Genomic DNA, 23,426 nt, shown 5'->3' with positions numbered 1-23,426 from the left:
TCTATGTATAAATAAATAAATATATTTTTAAAAAAATCTCATCTGTGGGTTGGGGAAGGAAGGTGGTCATTGGTGAGCTAAGGTTGCTGTCAGATAGGTTTTATCATCTCCAGGGACAGATCATGCTAGTTTAGACACAGAAGTTAGTAGCCAACTAAGATGGCTGTCTGTATTTCCCAGAACATACCCTGAGTCTTGTGCTGAATTTTCCCAGAAAAGTCCCGGATTTTAAGACTGATTAGTAGCTTAAATTCATAGTTCTCATTGTAATTATGGTGTAAAAATGAGAGGTAGGGAAATTATGATGGCAATTTTTTTGACTATGTATGAAAAACTATTTTAAGATTAACAAGAAAAGGCATTGAAAACAACAGGTCAAATTTTAAATAAAAACCAAGCTTCCTCTGGTGATTTTTCTACACTATCAATAGTCAGGCTTCCCATTAAGCTCAGGTCCTAAGTAAAAGCTGTGCGACCTTGCACAAATCACTTAACTTCTCTGAGCTTGCAAAATGGTGATCTCTTTTTATCTCTGAGAGATAGTTAGCCCAAATAAGATAATAAATATGGAAGTGCTTTACAGTCCCTCTTGGATTAGAGGGGGTACCATAAAGTTAAGACTTCCGTATGAAAACTTCTTTCTCTTTCAATAAAATCTCAGTGACTATATTCTGCTTTCTAGTCTTATTTTAGATTAAATTTTTTAAAAAAATACTTGTGATAAACATGCAAAAAAAAAAAAAAACCCAAAACAAACCCAAGTTCTTTCTCAATTAGTATTTAAAAAAAAGAAAAAAAAGATTCAAATGTAGCAGGGGGATTTGGGGCTTCACAGAAGAACCCAATAGGGAAGGTTTGTTAAAAACAGCCAAACCAACTGACAAATGAGTGTGTACATGTACTATACATAGAATTACCTGTGTTTTCTTTTTAAAATTAGGAAAAAGCAGCCCCACGACAGAGGGATATATCTTGTCCTATAAGTCTATGGCTTATATTTAATTAAAGTCTTTGAATATATTAAGTAATAAGTGCTTTAGGACTAGAATAAACAGAAGGAATATACCAGTGACTGCACTATTTATGATTCAAGGGCTGATTTGTAAATCTCATCTATTTTATATTTCTCATGAAGGACTATCTACCTTTTTCTTTAGATAGCTGTTTTGCAGATTTCTCTCATTTCCAGGTACTTGGTAGCTGTTTGCTTTGCCACAAATGACTGTGTAGGAATTGGTTAGTGAATCAAAGGAAGACTGAAAGTTTGAGGGCCAGGCTACCACAGAACCCTCAAACACATACATACTTGGATGAGGACGACCTGCTAGCATCCACCGAGGATCATACGGGGCTTTTGTGGGAACAAATTCGATGATTCTATCTATAGGATCCTTGGAGGTCAGGAGAGGAACTGAACTGTGCACACTCTAAAAGATCAAGAGGGAAAGAGCACAGCAATCAGGGAACAGTTCTCATCTTCCCACTCAGTAAAAGTCATGACACAGACCATACTGGTCACCACAGGGACACACATGCATTAGTCCCACTCGTCAGCTAGAAGCATCCCAATGCATGCGAGTCCTGAGGAACAGGCACAGCCCTCATGTCTCACATAGAAGTCTGGCACAAAGTGTGCATCCTGACTCTTGATTTCAGTGTGCCCAGGCCTTTGGGAAAGCTCTCCAGAGGGAGGGATGGCCATTAGAAAGGAGCAAAACCACCATGAGAAGGAAGATTTAATATGCTGGGATCTGAGCCCAGATAGACCATGAAGGCTTCTGTGTCTAGAAAACATGAGAGACTTAATCAGTGAAATCTAATGGCACTTTAAAGGTAGAAGGCCAAAGATGGCTGTAGGAAAAAAAAAAAAAAAACCTTTCAGAGGAAAATCTCATATAAAAGAAATTCCTCCACCCTAAAAAGGGAGACCGTCAAACATGGAGGTAATAAGCTGTGTGCTGTGTCACTCCTGGGCAGGAAGGGCTCACCTTGGGCATATAAGACAGCCAGTGCAGGACAGTGAAAACCCCTTCAAAGTCATCACAAACGGTGCTGTGGGTCACCCCATTGTTGTGCATGATATGGATGCCTCCGAGCTGATTATTGGAGGTGTATACTTCTCGACCCAGGACCTAGAGAAACAAGCAGGAGAAAAGACATTCATCTTGACAGAACTAAAGGCAGTCTATTTTGGAATTCTAACTAAAATGATTTTTTTCTCCCCAAGACAGAGATTCCAGCCTCCATGGATTGTTCTAAAGGACAATCTGGCACTTCATCCTAAAAAGAAAACTTAGAAAATGAAAAAGGCTTTTAACAATCACATGTACTGTTGCAATCTAAAAACCAGCAAGCCCCTCCTCTCTCCTCTGCTTTCTCTGTCTTTCTTTCCTGGCTGCCACATATAAGCACAACACACTTTGAGTAGAAACCACAGGGGTGGATGATGCTGGGACTCTGAGACATACGGTGCAGATATAGCGAACTTGTTGTATATATACATAAAAGAGGTAATACGCCTGTCTTCTGACAATCTTTAGTGGCAGACCTATTAAAGAAACACTGTGAGGTTTCGAGTCCTTGTTTTTTAAAATGGATTACTTTCCCCTTACATTGATTTTTAAACCCCTCCTTCCTCTTCTCCCTCCTTCCCCCCACACAAGCCCTAAGGCTGGAAAAAGCCTGAAGCAACTCATGATACACACATGAACCCTTGAACTGGGTATAGGGCAGTGATTTATACCCAAGCCTGCCTATATCCCCCATCCTTCCCTGCCAAGGTTCCAGGGAATTCAGGGCCTCCATCTGCAGTGTTCCCCTGGAGGAGTTTAACCCTTGTGGGGTGTCCAAGGGTACCTGCAACTGAAAACCACAAAGTTTCCTTTAAAGAAGAAAAATGGAAGAAAAAATATTCTTGGACTTAGAAATTGTAGGGTTTCTTTTCCCCTTGAAGATTGGTTAATAATTTCTTTCAGGGAGGGAGGTCTTCTGACCCAGCAGATGGGAACCGGGCAGTCTGATCACTGACTATTGCAAACTGCTGAGTGTGTAGTAATTGCCAGTCATCTAGGGTAGCCCTGGAGAGCTCTAAACAGTTGTAGAGCACTTACTGTATTTTACCTTTCCTTTTTCCACTGCCTCCTCCTTTAGAAAATAACTACAACACAAAATTTCTTCCTTACTAACTTTATTCATTTCCAATCTCTGGGGAGAACCTAATAAATGAAAGGCCAGCGAATTCTACCTGTATATTCCCATTTTGCCCCTTCTCGTTAGGTGCTTTCAGAGGTTCCCGCTTACTGGGTCAGCCCCTGCATCAAGACCCTCTGAAGCTGAGGAAGTTGGTGACCAAAGTAATCACCTCAGTGTGACCCAGTTGGCCTTAGTTCCATTTAACTTCAGCTAGAAGGGGTGGAATAGACGCTACTGAAAGGAGTATGGAAAGCAAAATTGTTCTCAGATTACTGCTGTCCTTGATAAGGAAGTGCAGAGAACATCCCTTGTCGTAGCCCCAAGCTGAGCAACACACCGGTGCCTCCTCTGAAGGAGCCTCAGCACCAGGAGAGACCAAATCTGACCACTGGGCTCCCATCTTCCTCTCAGTCTGCCTTTAATCTCAGCCCAGGCACTGCGGCTCTTTTCTCATTCTCCTGCTGTCTCTTTCCATTTGCCCTCTCTCTGACTGATACACTGATCTCTCGGTCACTCGGCTTTCTGCTCCACTGAGTCCATATTACTAATAACACCTCCGCCACGGCCAGTTTACCTCATGAAGGCAGGAGCACATCATTACAAAATAAACTCATAACTTTGACATTCTAGCAAATACACGCCGTTTGTTATTTTTATGGCTTTAGTCTTTCTAACAGGCAGAGGGCATTACATACCTGTTTCATTTATATCTTTAAATGTGTGCACACATGCACACTCTCACACATGCATCAGGAAACAAAACAGAACAACAACAACAAAAAAACCCAAACAAATATCCAAAGCTGCCAGTTGATGGGGGACTCTGGTGGAGGCAGAAACCCTGTCACTCAGGGAGGCCACGCTCTGATCTGGCTCCAGTTTTATGGATGTCATAAACCTGATGGCCCACAACTGGTCCTTCTGGGACAGACTGCCTCTCTGCCAGAAGTCGTTCGGTGTGATCAGCAGTATTTTTAATTATTAAAATAAAATTGGAAAGGGGAAAAGAAATAAAAAGGAGATACTGCACTGACCCTGAATGTCTGCTATTCACAATCTATGTCAGGAGCCAAGCACCTCTTGTCCCCTACATGAGAGAGCTGGGGCTGTTTTCTACTCACGAACATTGCTTTCCTTCCTATGCGACATTGTCTCCAGTCCTGGATAAATATGTAACCGCAAGAATCTCACACCTCTCCAATCTTTGGAAAAAAGGGATGAAAGCAGAACAAGAGATGCTGAGCTGTTCAAATACATCTTCCCTAGACATCTTTGTCCCTTCATTTCAAAAAGGAAGAGAACACCCAGAGCCAGGTGATGTCAGAGACTCTGCCACTTGCCCATTCTCCCCCACATTCTCACAAACTAATGGGAGATGACCTCGGAAGGAGCAGCCATTTAATAACTTAGCATGCCCTCCCTTTAGAAGTGGGAACTCAGGTTCTGCTGCTTTGGCATTGTTCTGAAAAGGCAGCGGTATTTGTATGTTTTTTTTCTCCACCAGATTCAGAAAGAACCCTAACCAGGGCTTACCACGACCAAGGACTTCCTTATGGGCTAAAGGAATGTTTGTCGTGTGAGAAGATTCATTGAATTTAGGAATTAAAGAGAAAAATTACAGGACAGACTAACAGATGATCCAAATGGCTTTCCTCTGGTCAGCCTTTTTGTAGTAGGTGGGGGATGGGGAGGGCAAGGACACACAAAATGAAACCTGCTTCACTAACCATAAACAAATGCTAACAATCATAGGTACTTAACAATCGCTGAGAGAAAGCAGCACCCTCCAGTTCATCTTCAATGACCGTATGTTTGGAGCATACACGGGTAGAATGAGGGCGCACACAATAGCTCCTGATTTATAGGGGTCGTTGCTGACTCAAGTGGTTTTAATGATTTTAGAATACTTCGCAACAAAAGCTCTAACTGAAGAAGCAGAATCTGAGCTAGGACAGAATCCATTCTACCTCCCTCTGAAATGATCATGCTGAACAGGTACTCAACCCCTGATCAGACTCTAGGCGGCAAAGAACACAGCCCACATAGAAAGAAACACCTTTTTTTTTTTTTTTTGTATACTTCAGTATGCTGCCCTACTGACCTTCTAGAGAAAAACCTAAGTTAAATGTTCCTCATCGACAAAATATTCTCATGCAGTAGGTAAGCTTCATTCGCCAGTCTAATTTGGAGATAGGCATTTATATCTAAGTTGCTTGCCATATTTCATTCCCCAAATTATTCCTCTCACATTTTTCTACTGCATGATACAAATTTTACCTGCCCAACAAGCATCAATAACCATGTAAACACAGGAGCCAATCAGACAGAGGTGTCTCCTGAGGCTCCACTTTGCTACCTATCCGGTTCTAAGCGAAGAAGCAATACGGGAACAGGCACCATCTCAGCGTTTGTCTTGAGGGGTGCCCATGCCGACAAAACTGAGTAAGGGCCGAGTCAGAGAGGACCCACCATCCACATAAACAAGCCTCATCCAGCACTTCACTCATTGCAGCTGGCGGACCTGAGAATGAAGGGCACCGAACAAAACCCAATGATGAACAGACACAGTTGTTAAAGGTTCCACCCAAGATGCTACCTAGCTTAGAGAAATGTTGAGATACATAGGAAGTACAAACGAATGCAGTCATACATACATGCTAAGGCCTCTGCTGCTGCTGCTGCTGCTGCTGCTGCTTATCTAGAGACACTGCAGACAGCTCAGGTTTACCATAGCTGACAGGCAATGAAAACAGTCTAATATACCGCCAGCTCGCTCCCTTAAATTCCTTTTTGGAGATCAAGATAAACACGTTCTTCCTTTCCCCAGTGCTCCTGACGTTTGACTGAAGTGGCAGAGCATTGTGAGGTTTTGTGCAAATGAAATCACTATGTAATATTGAGTAAGTGTAGTATTTACTTGTCGGGATATTTGTCAGTACAGCATTGAGATTTCCAAGTTTCACAAATGCAACTTAGCTCAATTTTTATAAAATTACTATTGTCCTGATGTACACATGATGTTGGAGACCGTGAGACTCGTAGGCAAATATTTGCAATCATGTGCTGAAGATGTGAAAAATAATGACACGTGTCGATGGAATAAAAAATGAAATCTATCACTGCTTTCCCCTATATCCAATCTTTCCCCTTTTAAGCAATCCTAGGTGAGGCAGGGCAAGCTTCTATTTAAAGAAGCAGGGAGTACGAAATTCCTCCTGTGCCTAAGAATTAAACTACACAAGCTGAGTCCTTGCTGCAATCCTCTATTAGGATATTTCCATTCTCAAGAGGATGTGAGGAGGGGTTTTGTTAAATTTCCTGAGCAAACGTCATCATGGACTTCATCCATGATTCTAGATATTAAAGTCACTCTGGGATCTGTCAGGTTATTGATAAAGGTTGGGTTAAGACAGAAAGAGAAATAGATACGAGAAATATACAGAAGCAGGGGGAAAGTGGTAAAATAGGGACAAAAGAATGGAACTAGCATGAGAGAGAGGAAAAGGGAGAGGGAGACAAAAAAGAATTAAAAAACAAAACAAAACAAAACCAGCCCCACAACAGCTCATCTACCCAGTGCAGCTAACTCCCTCCTTTCCCTGACCTGAGAGGACTACATTTTTAAAAGCTGACAAGTAATTCAATCTCCAATTAACAATTTTAAGTGATGCAGCACATATTACTCTGTAAATGTTTCACCAGGAATATATCCAGGGGTGAACAGAATTAAATCTCCTGGGAGATAGAATGGGCACCCATGTGACCAAGAATATTTGGGGATTCCAAAACACAGTCTCTTAATACACAGATGTAAGATTTATAACGCCCTCTCCCCCTTTATTGTCCCTGCGGCTGCTGGTGAATCGAAGTGCTGGTTGGCAGCTGGGAGACCAAGGTTGAGGGTAGAGAAGGGGCACAGTGAAATTCTGCTGGCAGAGGGTGGGAAAGTCTCTGACTTGAGCCACAGCTGGATTTGAGACTATCCACTACAAGGCCTGAAATCTCTCTACAAGCAGCAAAATTATGAAGTGATCAGTTTGCTGGTGGATAAACTGGAGTAAAGGGACTGTGTTACCAGTGATAGGAAAAGAACTGAGCCAAAAAGAGGCTGATATATACATGCCAGAAATAACACAGGAAGACCCCTGCTCACTGAGGTGTGGAGAGAACAGAGGAATGAGTTAGAGAGCAGAAGGATGAGAATTTTAAAAAGGACTGGGTAAGAATCACGCTCATTTGTAATGTAAAGGGGGTGGAAAGGAGCCACATTAAAGTTTAGTTGTCAAATGTATGAGGAAAAGCACAGGCTTTTAGAGAGAGAACCAACTGCTGAAAGAAAGCATTCTTCTCAGGAACCCATCAACTCCTCATTTAGCTACAGGTTTGAAAGTGCTTTCCAAATATGGAAAGTTTTTGAAGTCTGATTTATTGGGGTGTAATTTACATACAGCAAAAAGAGTCACTTTTAGCTGTTTAATTCTGTGAATTTTTTTTAAAGATTTATTTACTTATGCAGAAAAGAGCTGGGGTACAGACCAGAGATATGGAGGGTGAGAAGACCCACCAGAGACAGAGTGGGGAACAGAACAGGCAGACTGACTGAAATACACTATTGAGGGGAACAGCGGGCGAGACAGGAGAGGTCTGCTTCGCCATGTGGATTGCTCCCTGGCTGGCCGGGGATCGAACTCGTGCTGCAGAGGCTGTGAACTGCTTCATAGTGTTGTGCTTAACTCCTTGTGCCACCAGGGAGGCCCTAATTCTGTGAATTTTTAAAAAAGATTTATTTATTTATGCCTACAAGAACTGGGGTGCAGGCCAGAGGTGTTGGTGGTGGGTGAGAGGATTCACCAGAGACAGAGTGGGGAACAGAACAGGCAGATTGACTGAAACACACTGCTGAGGGCACAGCAGGCAAGTCAGGAGAGGTCTGCTGCGCCATCTGTGTAGCTTCCTGGCCAAGGATCGAACTCCTGCTGCAGTGGCTGCAAACAGCTTTGTAGGTTGTGTTTTAACCCCTTGCACCACCAGGGAGGCCCTAATTCTGTGAATTTTGACAAATACATGCAGTGATACAACCACCACTGTGATCAAGACATAGTTCCCTCATCTTCTTGGTAATCAACACCCTTCTCCCTTCCCTGACAACCACTGTCTCCAGTTCTGCCTCTCCTAGAATACCATGGAAAAGGAGTCATACAGTACAGGTGCTTTTGTACCCAGCTCATTTCTGTTATCTACCGCACCTGAGATGCATTCATGCTGCTACAGGTGTCAGTCACATTCTACTGCTGAGTTAACATTTCGTTTTAGGAAAATAGCACAACTTGTTCAATTGTTTGTCTGTTAGTGGACATTTGGGTTGTTTCCAGTTTTTGGCAATTATGATGAAGTAGCTAGAGACATTCATGTAGAGGTTTTAGAGTGGACACATGTTTTCATTTCTCTTCGGTGAATACCCAGGAGGAGGATTGTTAGGTTATAAAGTAAGTATACAACTTTCTACTTAAAAAAAACTTTTCAAAATGACTGTAGCCTTTTACATTCCCACCAACGATGTATGAGAGTTCCACTTGTTCCACATCCTTGCCAATACCTAGTATTATCAGTTTAAAAAAAATTTTTTTGGTGGTATCTAATTATGGTTTTTATTTTATGTCCCTAATAACTGGTGCTAAGCATCTCTTCATGTGTTTATTTACCACCTGAAAGAAAGATATAAAGCTTTTTGGGGAACTGGCCATTCAAATTTCTTACCGGTCTAAAAAATTACTGAGTTTCTTTTTTTAGTTGTGAAATTCTCTCTATATTTTAAATACTAGTCTTAGTTCAAATGTTTTCTAAAGATGAAAAAAAAAAATTAATTCTCTGTTTTTCAGTCAACCTCTCAGTGATTTTGCTGAGTATGATATACAATGGGAGGCCACACTGAAAGGCAGCTCACTTGAGGGCCTGCCTGTGCCCACCAAGAAGGTAGGCAGGTTCGGGGCTTGCTGGGGCCTGGCTTTGTGGGGAGTACCACTGACTATTCAGGGCTGCAGCCTGTCTGTTTTCTCATTTATATCTGGTGAGCAGCAAGTTCATTTTTTCCCCTTAGAACACATAAAAAGCCGATTATTGACTATTAGCCTAAATCTCAAACTCTAGTAATGCAGGAACCATCTTTGTATGTCCACTGCAATGGAACAGAACTTTAGACAGAACAGCAAGCAATCAATGCATGTAAGCTGCTGAACTTAGTGCTGTATAAAAATATGGCTTCGATTTATAATTTCAGCAAGTTGAACCACTACTATAATCAAAAGAAGTTTATTAGTGTTATAACATGTACAGGCTGCTTTTTCAAGCAAAGCAAGAGGTTAAAATTCCCTACCCTTTTAGTTTTCCCCTGTGTGGACATTGGGTCTTCTTTCAAAATTCTTTACCTGGGCTAGAATTAAGCTAGTAACTCTATAAGGTCCTATTATGTTAGGTTTGCTCTAGTGAGCTGCACAAACCTGCTTTATCTGTTGAGAAAAGACATATTGTAAAGATTGGGTCAGATAGAAAATGAAGATACTCAAAACTTGATTATATGTTCCAGTAGTCTTCATTTCTCATATTTGCATCTATGGATTGGTTAAATTTGGGAGGGTTCTTTTCCTTAATAACACCGAATTCTCAATTTCTCTTATGTGCAAACTATTTTTAAAGGGCTTAAATTCTAGACACTGAGACATTATTAAAATTAGGAACCAAAAAATAAAAAAAAAAATAAAATAAAATTAGGAACCAGTCAAGAATCAACCAGAAAAACTTCAAGTCTGGGCCTAGTAATCTGTAGTTCAATCTAAATAGCTTCTCCTTTCATAATTCAACACTCCTGACTGTGTACATTAGCTGATTAGACTGTGTGAAGATGGCCACTCTGAATGAGAGGGAGCATAGCTAGATTTGGATCCATGCACAAGGGACATTCTACAGAATGATGAACAGCCAGGAGTCAGGTTTCTAAACAATCTCGTTTCCCATGTCTTTATCATATTCACACAGCAGTCTGGGCACAGCCAGGGCCCAGGTCTGTCTTCCTCCTGGAAAAGACTGGAGTCCTTGCATTTCTAATCTACCAACGTATGCAGTTCTTGCACTTTTAATTTATGAGTGTTTGGGGGGAACCTCTCTGACTTGGGAACATATTGGCTCGGTCTAATGCTTGGAGATTATTAAACTCGGAGCTATGCTCCACTATCAAGTCTACAGATCTTTTATTTAGAAGATATGGTGCTCTAAATGCACAAAGAGCTCCCTGTCACCTTCACATTAAAGCCCCTAGTGCCTGGTAAATGGAATTATATAGCTGTCATCTCCTTTCCCCAAAGTTTTAAGAGTACAATGGGCTCATTTTTTCACACTCCATCCCAGCTTCAGAAGTAAGAGACCTACTTTGTATTGATTTAAGGTCTCAGAAATAAATAAACCTGCTTCACCGCTGTGATTCACAACAAATTCATGATACACTATTGCATGATATATTTCAAGCTCTTGCTCTGGCTCTCTTTTTCCTCTGGTGAGTGATGGGGGAGGTGGGAGGTAGTAGGGAGCTGCAAAGCTGACAGCCTGATGGTTATTGGAGATGGCTGCTGACTGCAAATCCAGAGCAGACACTGTTGGAGGAGTATGGGATTTTTTTTTTTTTAAACCAGGGGGCAGGGGTGAGAAGCTAATTTACTTGGGTTTCAGGCTGGGGTTGGGGAAGAAGAAAGGTTAAGGGGAAAGAAGGGGTAGATGGAATAACAAAGCTTCAAGTGAACACTAATCTGCAAAGACAGCGCTATGAACATTTGTAGTAAGAGAGAAAGGTGAGGAAAATCTAGCTTAAGGAAGGTAACATGACTGAAGCTGAAGAAGCTGAACCACTCTGCCTAAGGGATCATGCTCATAGTCCTAAGAGAGTGTTCAGCTGGAGTTCAGGGATGATGTTTTGTTAAAGGAAGAGAATGCAGAGGCCCTACAGAATCTGTGATATAGGGTTATTTCTTCGTTCCAGTACTGAAGCAGCATCAGAATCCTGAAGGTTGAAATGGATACTCTGGATATAGGGCAGAGCTGTAAGGAGGCCCCCACATCTGAAGGAAGTGGGTGGTAAATACTAGCATTTTAACTTTGTTTGTGTACCTTCGGTGCTTTTGAGTAATTCCATCTTTATCACCTTTCCTCACTCCTGAGATAAGCAATGACAAACCTCTGACCCAATGAGATTTAACTAATATGTAAATATACACCACCCCAAAAGACCTAATTCTCTAGCTGTGTATCAGGCTCTCGACTTTCATGAAGACAGGTGTTGGGAAAGCAGGAGATAAACCAAGTGCCAAAAGTTTGGCAGGACACTGTGTAGTAGACCCCAAGGGTCATGCGCAGTGCTTCAGGGTGGGGTTAAATGTTAGCTGTTTCTCTTGTAATTGCTACTTATTTCTTATTTTCAGCTGGGAAGAATGTTACTTATGAAACTAGTTTCTCTTCTATCTCTGAATAGCATTTTCACCTTCTCTACATTTGTTCTTGAGACAAGGCCAGACTCTGAAAGTAAAAAGGAACTCACGTACACTGCTGGTAGGAATGCATCTATAGTGGTCCAACCATTCTGGAAAGCTGTGTGGAGCTACCTATGTGACCCAGCAATTCCAATCCTAGGGATCTACCCAAAGGACACAAAAACATTAATTCAAAAGGATACTTGCACCCCTATGTTTACTGCAGCACTATTTATAATAGGTAAGATATGGAAACAATCCAAATGCCCAAACGTAGATGACTTGATCAAGAAGATGTAGTATATATACCCAATGGAATATTATTCAGCAATCAAAAAAGATAGGCCATTCGTGCAACATGGATGGAGCTGGAAAGGATTATGCTCAGTGAAATAAGTCAGAAGGAAAAAGAAAAATATCAGATGGTTTCACTTATAAGAGGAATATAGGGGAACCAAGTAAGGGATCAGGGGAAAAAATATGACAAAAAAAATTAACAGGCAACTACAAATCAGAGACATTCTGCAGGGTAGAGCGAGGGACAGGGATCAAAACAGGGGAGGGAAGAACACAAGGGACTATGGCAATGGTGTACGGGTAAACAGGTGGTGGGAATTCTATAGGGAGGACACCTGAGAAGAGAAAGCAAACATTGTAAAAAAAATGAACAATGATGTAAAATATATATAAATTATTTTAAAAAAAGAGAACATAACACTGACAGTTGCTTTGTTAATTTTGAATGTTACTTCTTAAGAGGAAGTTATCTGTACAGAGAAACAGAGTTTAGCCAAATATAAGGAAGAACTTTAGGTAGACAAGAGGGATTGACTCAAAAATTACTGAGCTCCCCTTGAGTTTTTCAAGAATAACTGAATATTTGATAATGGTGTCTTGGAAATTCAAATAACTGTTGACTGGGTAGACTTTTGAGGATCCTTCTTCTCCCAACATTTATGATCCTATGGCCTTTTGTCATCTTCAGTATCACCACCACTACCTCCGCCACTATATGCTATGTTTCTACAATATGGAAAAGAAACAAGATTTTTAAAAATTCAAATCATTGTACTTTACAACTCCCATTCCTAATATAACTAGTATATAGTAATTTTTCATATCACTGATATGTAATCTCACTAATATATAATACCCTAAAATAATAGTCTCTCTCTTCCTCCCTTCCCCAGTCTATCCTCTCTGCTCCAGCCTAACACTGTTCCCTTGCTATAAATCAATACACATCTTCACGGCATAACAGAATAAAGGAAACTGAAGAAAATTTAAGTTTAAGAGATCCTCTGACTCTTCACGTCAAGGTGGGAAATGTATTTTAACAAAGAGGCAATTGAGGCCCAAATAAATCTTTAAAAAAAATAGGTAATTATACAAAAAGAAATATAAAGTTTTGATAACTTCAAAAAGTTTGAGTACAATTACAATACGTTGTCAAACATGATTTCTGAGCCTTATTCAGTGCCCTAAACAGGGTCTCAAAGTTCTCACTTCATCTAGTTCTGAAATGACCCTTGTAGATTCTCACAAGTCATTACTCTGAGTCACCATTCCCACAAGGGGCTCTCTTAGTGAATTAAGGGCAACCTCTCTAATGGATCTGTGACTGACAATTCCAACCTATTAGATCTTCAAATTAGAGGGTTCAAGGTCAAGCTGCTGGAAGATCACTATGACACACTAATGGAGTCACAGATATCTGGTACAGTCATCTACCAAACACAAGGTACATCAAATGAGAAACAAATAAAATACCCTCCCACCCCAACAGGGCCAGAATTGTCCATATTTGGAGGGGAGGGCACTTGAAAATTAAGGCGATCTGCTCATTGCAATCCTTTCTGAGAATTCATTCATAATGCTAAAGCAAGTGTTCCTCAAAAACGAAGCTCAAATGCCCTCTTTAGAAAGGAGAGTGATCCCATCTGGGGCTATAGTTGTACAGGGACTGTCTATTGTGAAAATAGGTAGTTAGGGACTTTTAAAAATGCAAATTGCTGAACTGATCCTTAGTGTCATTATGGGCTATTGTATCAACAAGTCCTTGGGGACTCTTGTAGACAGATGACTGACACATATACTACCCTATCAGGACCGGACATGGTGCCTCTCACATTAATGGCTTTCCAAGTGTGGTGATCGTCTTCAGATAACATCTGTTGGGAAAGTCAATACATGAATGTACCTCTACAGTGAGAACTAACACCTAACATTTCCTTAAAGGAATTTTTGTCTTCCAAGAATCAGAAAGAATAGAGAATGCTGTGTTTATATTCCCTTTCCAGGGTCTGGACAATGAACTGCAATGAGAAAGAACCCTAATATGTACCTTAGGGAAGACTATAACAGTGCCAGTGATTGACCTATATTATCTCATTTAGTCCCCACAATACCCTGCTAGATAGGTACTATTATTATCCCCATTTTATAGTTAATAAAACTAACCTTTGAAAAAAAACAAAAGACAAAAACAAATTTTAAAAAATAGAATAAAACTGTAACTCAGAAAGATTAAATAAATTGCCCAAGTCACATAACTAGTAGGTGGCAGAGCCAGTAATTAAACCAGAGCAGTGTTGGCTGTAGGGTCTATAGTATAAACTATTCTACCTCTTCAGGTTATATGTATGTTACAATGTTGCCTGAGTGAGAATTAAATAATCTCCCCTTTCCTTCCTGAGCCTCCATGACTCACTCATCTGTGTGTCATGGAGTATGGAGAATACACAGTGCCTGCCCCTGGTGCTACAAGCTCATGGGAGTTTCCCTGACACTGTATCCAACAGTCTGCAGTAACGTCACATCTCCTACTGCACAGCTACACAAAAGTATGTATGTGGAAACTCAGATCCAGAGAGGGACTTAGACCAAGTCTCAAAGGCAGGCTAGCAGAATTAGTCTCCTGCAAACCTAACATTTTGCTTTGGCCATATTCATCATATAATTTCTTTTCTCTTGGCAAATACAGAGGAAATTAGGGCCTGATTTCATTAAGAGGAATGAAATTATAGGATATTTTTTTCCTAAAAGAAAAAAGCTTTAAAATGCTTATTCCAAGGAAGTCATCCATCAGCTCCTAAATGAGTCTGTAACCCATCTGTCATACCCATTAGTGAGGCCTTACCTCCACAGACAATGACTATCCAGAGGACAAGTCATAAACAGCAAATTCTGATTTCTCTGTATACTAAGAAGGCTCTTACCAAGTCTGGGGCAACGATCAGAAAGCTAGGGAACATGACTGTTCCCTACAATACTAGGCCCTTCCAGCCTATCCACCACCTGATATTATATGTTAAACATATTAAATAGAAATGGAGAAGAGTGGGGGAGGGGCGGGGGGAATAAATTAAAAAGTTACTGCAAAAGTCCAGTGGCACCTTGACTGAGGAGCTCATGACTCTACAAATTGTCTCCTAGTTCCCCAAGCAGACTCTACCAATTGTCTTCCTAGTTCCCCAAGCAAACAGGCCTTTGCCAGGTAAACATGATTCCCTTCAAGCAGGCAGTCTGTCCGATCCATTAGGACTGCTGTTACCATTCCCTGAGGCAGCGTGAGGAATCTGCCACCCACTGTCTACCATTTGAGGAGCTAGGACCCCACCATGAGTGACACAAAATAGCAAGCTGATAGGAGCCTCCATTATTTATGTCATCACTCTTGTGACATTTGGACAAAAAAGGAAAAAGAGCAGACTTCTCTGAGCCTGAGAACACTAAGACAGGGAACTGAACCCTTCTTAAGTTAAATTTGGAGATTTAGGAGTTCATGTGCTGACCCCGATTGAGTCTCTGTGTGACAATGTCACTTTTCTACTTACTATTTTAGTCTTCCCATCCAAGAAATGGCCCTGACACCACTACCTCACCCCAAAAAGTAGCAAGAAATCAGACAGATGGTCTCGATTGAAGTTTCAAGTAAAGTCATCCAGAGGACCTCTAATCACCAGTCCACTGCTTTTAGTTCAAATGTCAAATCTACTTCTGCAACATTCAAGAAGACCCAGATACTGTATCTCTCTTGGACTTGGTAATATTTTGAGTATTTTACAAATAACTGCAGGCAACAAAAGGCAAGGCAGAAGAGGAAAGATAATACACAAATACTGAGCTCACAAGCGTAAAGGGATAAAAATATAAATGTGGAAAGCTCTTTCTGGTTTTGGAACAAAAGACACTGAGGCAAAGGATGGTGTCCATGAATAAAACACGTTCATGTACAGTAAAACCATTGGAAGTAAAGAACAGGAAACTGCAAGAATATTTATATTTTCTATGCAGGTCACTACTGTTGGCTACGAAAAAGAATCCTTTAAAATGGAAGTCTTTAGAAGCAAAAGGTAGGAAGGTCTAAACTAATTAAAAACAGGTTGGCTAAGGACGAGCAGCATCCCGTGTGCAATGAGATGGAGTGCAGCCATAAAAGTGCAGCGGACGCGCGGTGTATTAAGTTAGGGATGTGTGTCTCTCCAGCTTTATGTCTATTAAAGGAACAAACTATTTACATGTTGCTGCATTACAGGCATATGATATGTAGAGTGTCAACCCTTTCTCTTCAAATTGAACCATGTTAAGCCAAATCAGAGATGGGGTTGGTGGGGGGGAGGGGCTGAGGAGAGAGGGAGAATAGCAGGGAGAAAGAAAGTTTTTAAAAAATCTCTGCCTCAGCAAAAGTTTTCATTAAAATTTTAGACAAATGATCCCTGTGTCCTTCTCCCTTGCTGCCTGGGGCTCCATGCTATTTCTATGCAAATAACAACCTCGTGGTTTATATCTTATTATTTCCACCGGAGCTGCAGCGACATGACCTGAGACGTGTAAGAGATGGGGGGGGGGGAGGAAGGAGGGAGGGAGGGAGTTGAAGAGAAGGGGGGGGGGAGAGAGAGAGAGAGAGAGAGAGAGAGAGAGAGAGAGAGAGAGAGAGAAAGGGAGAAAGAGATGGAGTGGGTGTTCACTGAAGTGTGAAAAAATATTGTCAGTAGTGAGCGTCAAGAACAAAAAAAAAATTGCAGGGATAACGTGTTTATTTCAGTCCCCCTACCCCCACCCCCACCCCCCACCCCTGCAAACCGGCACCTTTTAAAATTCATTGGGCATCAGGCGATCATGCACAATCCATCTGCTTTCACTTTATCATTTGCATTTCATGCCTCCTGGCTTTTGATGTGCTGATACTTTGATGCAGTCAGGAGACGCGCATTATCATTATTTCAATTTTCAAAGGGGTCAACGGGATCGGCACTTGCACACACAGATTTTTTTTCCTACAACCTCTGCACACCCACTCCCTTCTTTTCTTCACCCCAATGTTTAACATAAAGAATGAAGACTCAAAAAGGTGGGGGTCAAATGTTTACAGTCTAAAAGCTTGCATATACCGCCTCCATTTCCACTTTACACAGGTACACACATATTATGAGCAAAATGGTCAAGGCTTAAGGAGGCCCCACAGTGTTTCAGACACACACAAAGACTTTCTCACACATGGATACTCAGGGAGGCAGAGAGAAAGAGGGGGATCTAGAAGCAACATACAGACACAAAGAGACAGACTAGCACCCACACAGGAGAGTCATGCACGCAAAGTGACCTGCATGTACCCAGAGTATCGGAGCCATAGATGCCTGCTGTAAGAAAGGCAAACAGAAATAGAAAGACACCAGCAAACAAAAAGACAGAACATGCACAAGGAGTGAGAGAAAGCAATCTGAGCATGTGGCTGCTGGATAGTTTTTTTTTTCCATACCTGGTAGGAAGAGGCATTCCTAAAGAATTTGCATGAAATCAGTTGTCCTCCAGCAACATGACTCTATACCTAAGAGGCACTGACAGGAAAATAGGGAAGCAGGCAGAGCTGGATTAGGTAACCTCTATAACTGATCACTCCTTTCAGCTATAAATGATCATGTTCTTCTGGAAATGAGGATTGTTTGGTAAGTTTTGGCTGTAGCTTTACTTGTCTTTCTCCCTGCAACTAGATTTCTTCCGTAACAAGCAGCCCTGTAGACTAGGAAGGTGGTGAATATAATAAATTTGATGGAGACAATTCAACTAGAGCTTAAGGAAAAATCCCTAATGCCTTTTTTATGGTACGAATGAAATTCAACCAGCAAGTTTTTAGGCAAAGCAAAAAATAAACACAGCAGCAGCAACAACAAAACCTTTGCATTTGTAATATAGTTTGTGCATAACATAATATCAGGGAGAAAATAAGAAACTCAATGTAACAGGACACACTTCAGAAATTAGCTCTTTTTCTACAGGAACATTATGGAAATTCAGGTGTCTTCTTTAAATTCTATCCTCACAGACACTGGTACCTACAATTCTCTTCAGTGTTCATCAACATCCCATCCTATGAAGATATCCAAAAGAATAACTTAGACAAAAACCCAGTAAGACTCTCAGCAGTTTCTCCCACTGTAATAGTCTCCTTCAGGAGCCACCATCCAGAATGTTCATTTTTAGGCAACTGTCCAAAACAGGAGCAAGTGAGTCAAGTTTGTAAGTGCTACCTTGCCTTTCCTTCTAGAGAAAGGCAAACCCAGAGAGAAAACAATTCATATGAATGCAGAGAGCAAGCTGAACACATCAGATAGTTCTAATTTCTGACATTCCCCAAAGCTAATTGCACCAACAAAAGTATCAACTTTTTCTAATGGGAATGATAGGATAGGTCAATTCTTATCCCTCTACTTGCAAGTCAAGGTTTGATTTAAAAAAATAAAAAACTTTATATAAGTCTACTAAACATAATATCCAATACAGTTTAGCATGAGTAAAACTCCAGAAGTTCAATCACCATGCCGTGTAAGAAAGGAAAAGGAAACTGAAATTTTATGAGTGCAGATACTTTGTGCCAAGTAGTAGGTACTTTTACTTATGTTTTCTCATCTGATCTCTATAGCATCATTCATAGGTATAAATTATTCCCTTTGATAGATAAAGAAAGCTTAGGAGCTGAGAAGGTGTATGAGTTGCACAAAGTTAGCCAATCAGCCCCAGATTATTACATATTCCTGACTGGATAGAAAATAATTTTCCTATGCCTACAAAAAAGTCAGAACTACATTGCTCTCTGTGTATTCAAGTATTCATAGTTTTCACTCTACTAAGCAGTGAGTCCCCTATCCATTTCCCCCCTTTTGGAAAAGCCCTTAAGAGCTTAGATTGAAAAGGCACATGCATTTCTTTTGAAGGGAAGATACGTCATACTCTTTCCAGCAATCAAGCCATGCATCTATCCATACATCTTCCCATTCAATATTTACCAAGCACTTCCTCTTATTATAAGGCACCCCCGTAAGTACCCCTTTTGAGAGGTACATTAACAGATTTCTCAAAACATCAAAATTTGATATCCTCAACAAATTCAGAGAATGTTTCAGAGCCAGCTCTATGTCTGGGGATACATCTCATATCCCTTACTCCTAGATGACAAAAAGGGAGGGAGAGCAAAAACAGAAGCATTCAATTAATTCTTTCTAGAAAAGACTTGAAAATGTAAACCCTTTGGAACAGGAGTTTTATATGGTTTGTTCCTTAACATATACACAGGGCTTGGAACAGTGCCTGGCACATAGTAGGTACTCAAAATATCTGTTGAATGAAGTCATGAAGGAAGAGGCAAGCAAGTCATTGGGCAGAGAAAAGAGGTAGAGGGGAAGGGATAAACTGAGGAATGCGTGAATTGAATGGCTACCCCCCAATCAGGATTTTGAATCAGGAATTTATGATTATCTCCAAACAGCTTCACACATTTAATTTCAAAGCCTAGAAACTTACTTTGTTGAGGGCCCCAGCTCCTGTGAGTATTAAATGAGAATTTTCAACCTGGATGGTTCTCTGTCCCAGTCGGACAAGGTAAGCCCCAATCCCAATGGCCCGGCATGTAACCTCAAAAGAGAATAAATTTTACACATTACATATTTATGTTCTTTCCCAAGCTGTAAGAACTAAGGCACAGATACATAAAAATCACATTAACAGAAAAAAAAAAAGTACATTTTATGGAGTCTGTTTGATTAATAACAATATAAAATAATAATTTGCTGGTAAAAAAAAAATAAGGTATGGGATTCATTCGATGATTCAAGCATTAGACATTTAAAGAATCACAGGCCCTTTACTTCACTTATACTTTTGCCCATTTCACAGATGCCCTGGTATCTATATGAGCAAGGTAAGCACTATGAGAAGAAATTCAAGATGTTAAAACTCTGGTAGAATATTTGAGAAATAAGAAGTTAAATTAAAGGCTAAAACAAGGTGCTAGGTTTCTCAAGGAAGTTCAATTATTTACATTATCCTATCTTCCCATTATCATGCATGACTAAAGTCAAATTGCAGATGTACCATTTTCAAGAACTACTCTCATTTGGAACTGAATAGCAGTGATGGATGCAAAAATAAATCCTACTCACACAGTTAACTCTTCAAAGACTTCACATTCTGGCAAAACTTACCAGGCTGATGGTGATGATCTCATCATAGGCCAGTGAGGATTCTCCAGCAATCATTCCAGAACCTCGAAGGTTTTCTGCTCCAAGTCCCTCTTCTTTCCCAATAATATCAGTTATCTTATACCTGTTGGAAACAGACACACCAAATTATAAAGGTGAAACACACTACAACAATCCATTAAAAGACTAATCACCATTAAGGGTGCTGAACATTTTTATTTAACACCAGGTGTCTCTACTCCTCTTACACTCTTCATTTATATATCTTTGCTTCTTAGCTTGGTGCTTATTTTTACTGGAAGCCAAGATGGTAAAATCCAGAAATCTATGAAATAAGGTTAAATCCATGCTCTTGATGCACACAGCAGTATGACTCTGGGGGGTAACAGTAACTTCTGTAAAATGGGAATAAAAATATCTATCTTTAAGGATTGATGTGAGAGTTAAAGTACAAGAAGGGGGCTTGACATACTGATGGCACTTGGATTTTAGACACCTTTCTCTTTACTCTCTAGAACAACTTTCTTAAAAGAAAGGTCAGCATAAATCTTTCTGTAATAAGCAATAGGCATTAAGTCAACAATTTTGGATGTTACACAGGAATAAAAAATCCAGAGGCATAATAAGAATGCTCAGCCCAATTTCTCAAGTCAAAATCCTCTCTTGCCAAGACAGGGATAAAGGGGAAGGTCAAAACAATGCACTCCCACTCTTACGCCTTTGTAAATATCAGGTGTCTACATGAGGGTTCCTGGCTATAGTCCTCTGGAGGGGCAGGTGGAATGTGTGTAGACGTGAAATGTTGGCCAGGTTGTCCAGAAAGCATCCTGTGGATCCAGTGGGAGCTACTCATCTGTCTTGTTGGCAGGGGATTAGGAGTGATAGCTGATAATGGGAAAAGGGAGATGGGGAATGCAACTAATAAAAGAAAAGAAAAATACAAAGTTGGAAGTAGAGATGGGCATTATTATTTATTGTTCCGTGTGTACCCAGAAGGCTTGGCACTGGGCACAGTTTTATAAATTGAAATAATAAATAAATATCCCACAGTGGCTCTTAAACTACTATTTTGCCCCCATATTTCTGTTTCCTTCTTTACTTTCAGCCCTCCATTGATTCCTTTTCTCTGCCTTTGCTGATGGTCTGAGGTTTTGCATCTCTGCTTCCCAGATTCCTTTGCCTTTCTATTTTTAGACTCTCCCTATAATCCCCCCAATTCTTCCTTTTGCTCTGTATCTAGATTCTAAATTCTAAAGTTATGTTACAGAACAGCTAATCTTCTTTAAGGAGTTAATGAACCAAATTAATTTTTGCAGTGGTGGTGGTGGTGGTAGTGGTGGTGAGATTATGTGTTCTTTTTCTAAGGTCCACATGCCACGTAGTCACAGATACTCATGGGTCCAATCAGCCTGCAAAGCAGACCTTTTCTTTCCTAAGGGCTGCATGTTGCTTCATAGGTATTTTATTTGTTATGTGGTATCTTTTTCCATTGTATTACATGAAAAAGAGTAAAAATTTCCCATTTTTTGTTCTATGACCTGTATCTCTTCTACTATAAAGACTATTATTCTTAAAGTAGTTTCAAGTTTTAATACTATTTATAATAAAAACTCTGTATAGTGTAATACAATTACCAAAACACATATATAATTTTGGTCATGACAACAACTTCAATGTGACAGGTAATAAATAGCTCAGGATTTGTTTACTATATGCTCAGTGCTGTGCTAAGGCCTTAATATATATATTGGATTACTTGATCATCTTCTTACAGATGAGGAAATTAAGGCTCAGAGAAGAAAAATGATTTGCTTTAACAAAAATAATATATAAAAGCAACAGCTTTCTAAAATGCCACTAATAAATAATTTAAAAATATAACAGAGAGAAAAGTCCCATTCAGAGTAACAAGAAAAAATACAAAATATTTAGGAAACATTTATAGACTCCCACCACACCCAGTGTATGCACACCAGGGGCTCTGGGGTCCACAGTGATCTACCAGAGGCACTGTAGGGTATTGTAAATTGTTAAGAGAAAAACTACAATATGTCATACCTGTTGATTTCTATGTGAACTACTAGCTTTAGGTAGTTCATGCTTTAACATTAGGTAGTGCTACTTTCTTTTGACAATGTCCTGTCTTTACAAAGCAGGGTTTTCAGTTTCTTGGAAAAAAGTCAAGCTCTGCACAAAAATCAGTGCAGGACAAGACAGAAGGGCAGCTGTATCCAAGCTGATTCCAAGGTTTGAGATGTTGTACAGATGCAAAAATTCCATTAGTAAGCAAATGTAATTATTTATAAATATTTTTTCAATTTATGTATATTGTACTTTTAAAAGATTAGTAAGTTGTTAGAACATAAGTTCAAGTGATGTGCTAAGGTGTTTGTGGTTGACTACTTAATAGATAGAAATATTAGGTATAGCCTCTAGCCTAAAGGTACTGTGAAAAAATACTAAGATAGTAAGGGTGCTGTGAACCAAGAAAGAATGTAAAATTTTGACATAACCTACAAGTAGAAAGCTATAAAACTTTTAAAAATATATTTGAAAAAATGCAAAAATATACCATGTTTCTTGTGAAGATTCATATTATTAAGATGTCATATCTTCCTAAATTAATTTGTAAACCTAGTGCAATTTAAGTCTAAATCACTAACACACTAAATTATGGAGTGTTTTTGGCAATTAAAAAAAAATGAGCCTAGATATAAAAAGACAAAAAGAATCAATAAAATTTGGGTAATATTTGAGAATGTGAGGAAATCTGCCCAACTACAATAATTAAGAGTGTGGCATTAGTCCAAGAATAGACAAAAAAATTAAAAAACCAGAATATAAAGTCTAGTAATTAAGATAATTATAAAAGTGAGGAAAGCATGAATTATTCAATAAATGATATTGGAATAAGTGATTAAAATTCTGGAAAAAGACTTGCAGATAGATTACAAAAATGTTCAACTGCATTGGTAATCAAAAATACCAGTTCAAATAACAATTTCTCTTTTTATCCTATTTTATTAATTGACAACAATCAATGTTGGCAAGGGTGAAGAAAAATTAAAGTGGGGAGACAAACACATAATAGTGCTTGTCTATTGCTGGTGTGCACATATAGCTAGGTGCACTATTGCTGGTGAAAATGCAGATCTTGGGGGAGCAATTTGAAATTATCAAAAACATCTCTAAGATGGACATACCTTTTTGACTGGTAATTTAATTTTTAGAAATTAACCCAAGG

General features: G+C 39.8%; 1 protein-coding gene across 1 annotated transcript in view; it reads right to left on the bottom strand.

Moving 5' to 3' along the window:
* ACACA (acetyl-CoA carboxylase alpha) overlaps window positions 1–23,426 on the bottom strand; it is a gene marked incomplete at both ends in the record, with an annotated part of 253,999 nt that overhangs the window by 35,823 nt on the left and 194,750 nt on the right. The window contains 4 exons of the mRNA XM_084237949.1: window positions 1,307–1,427; window positions 1,989–2,132; window positions 19,506–19,616; window positions 20,186–20,306. Of these exons, the coding sequence (XP_084094075.1) occupies window positions 1,307–1,427; window positions 1,989–2,132; window positions 19,506–19,616; window positions 20,186–20,306 (497 nt within the window). The remainder of the gene's footprint in view (window positions 1–1,306; window positions 1,428–1,988; window positions 2,133–19,505; window positions 19,617–20,185; window positions 20,307–23,426) is intronic.

The sequence above is a fragment of the Talpa europaea genome, assembly GCF_964194135.1.
Source record: "Talpa europaea genome assembly, chromosome: 7".
NCBI classification, from domain to species: Eukaryota; Metazoa; Chordata; class Mammalia; order Eulipotyphla; family Talpidae; genus Talpa; species Talpa europaea.
This window is presented reverse-complemented; position numbering and strand designations above follow the sequence as displayed.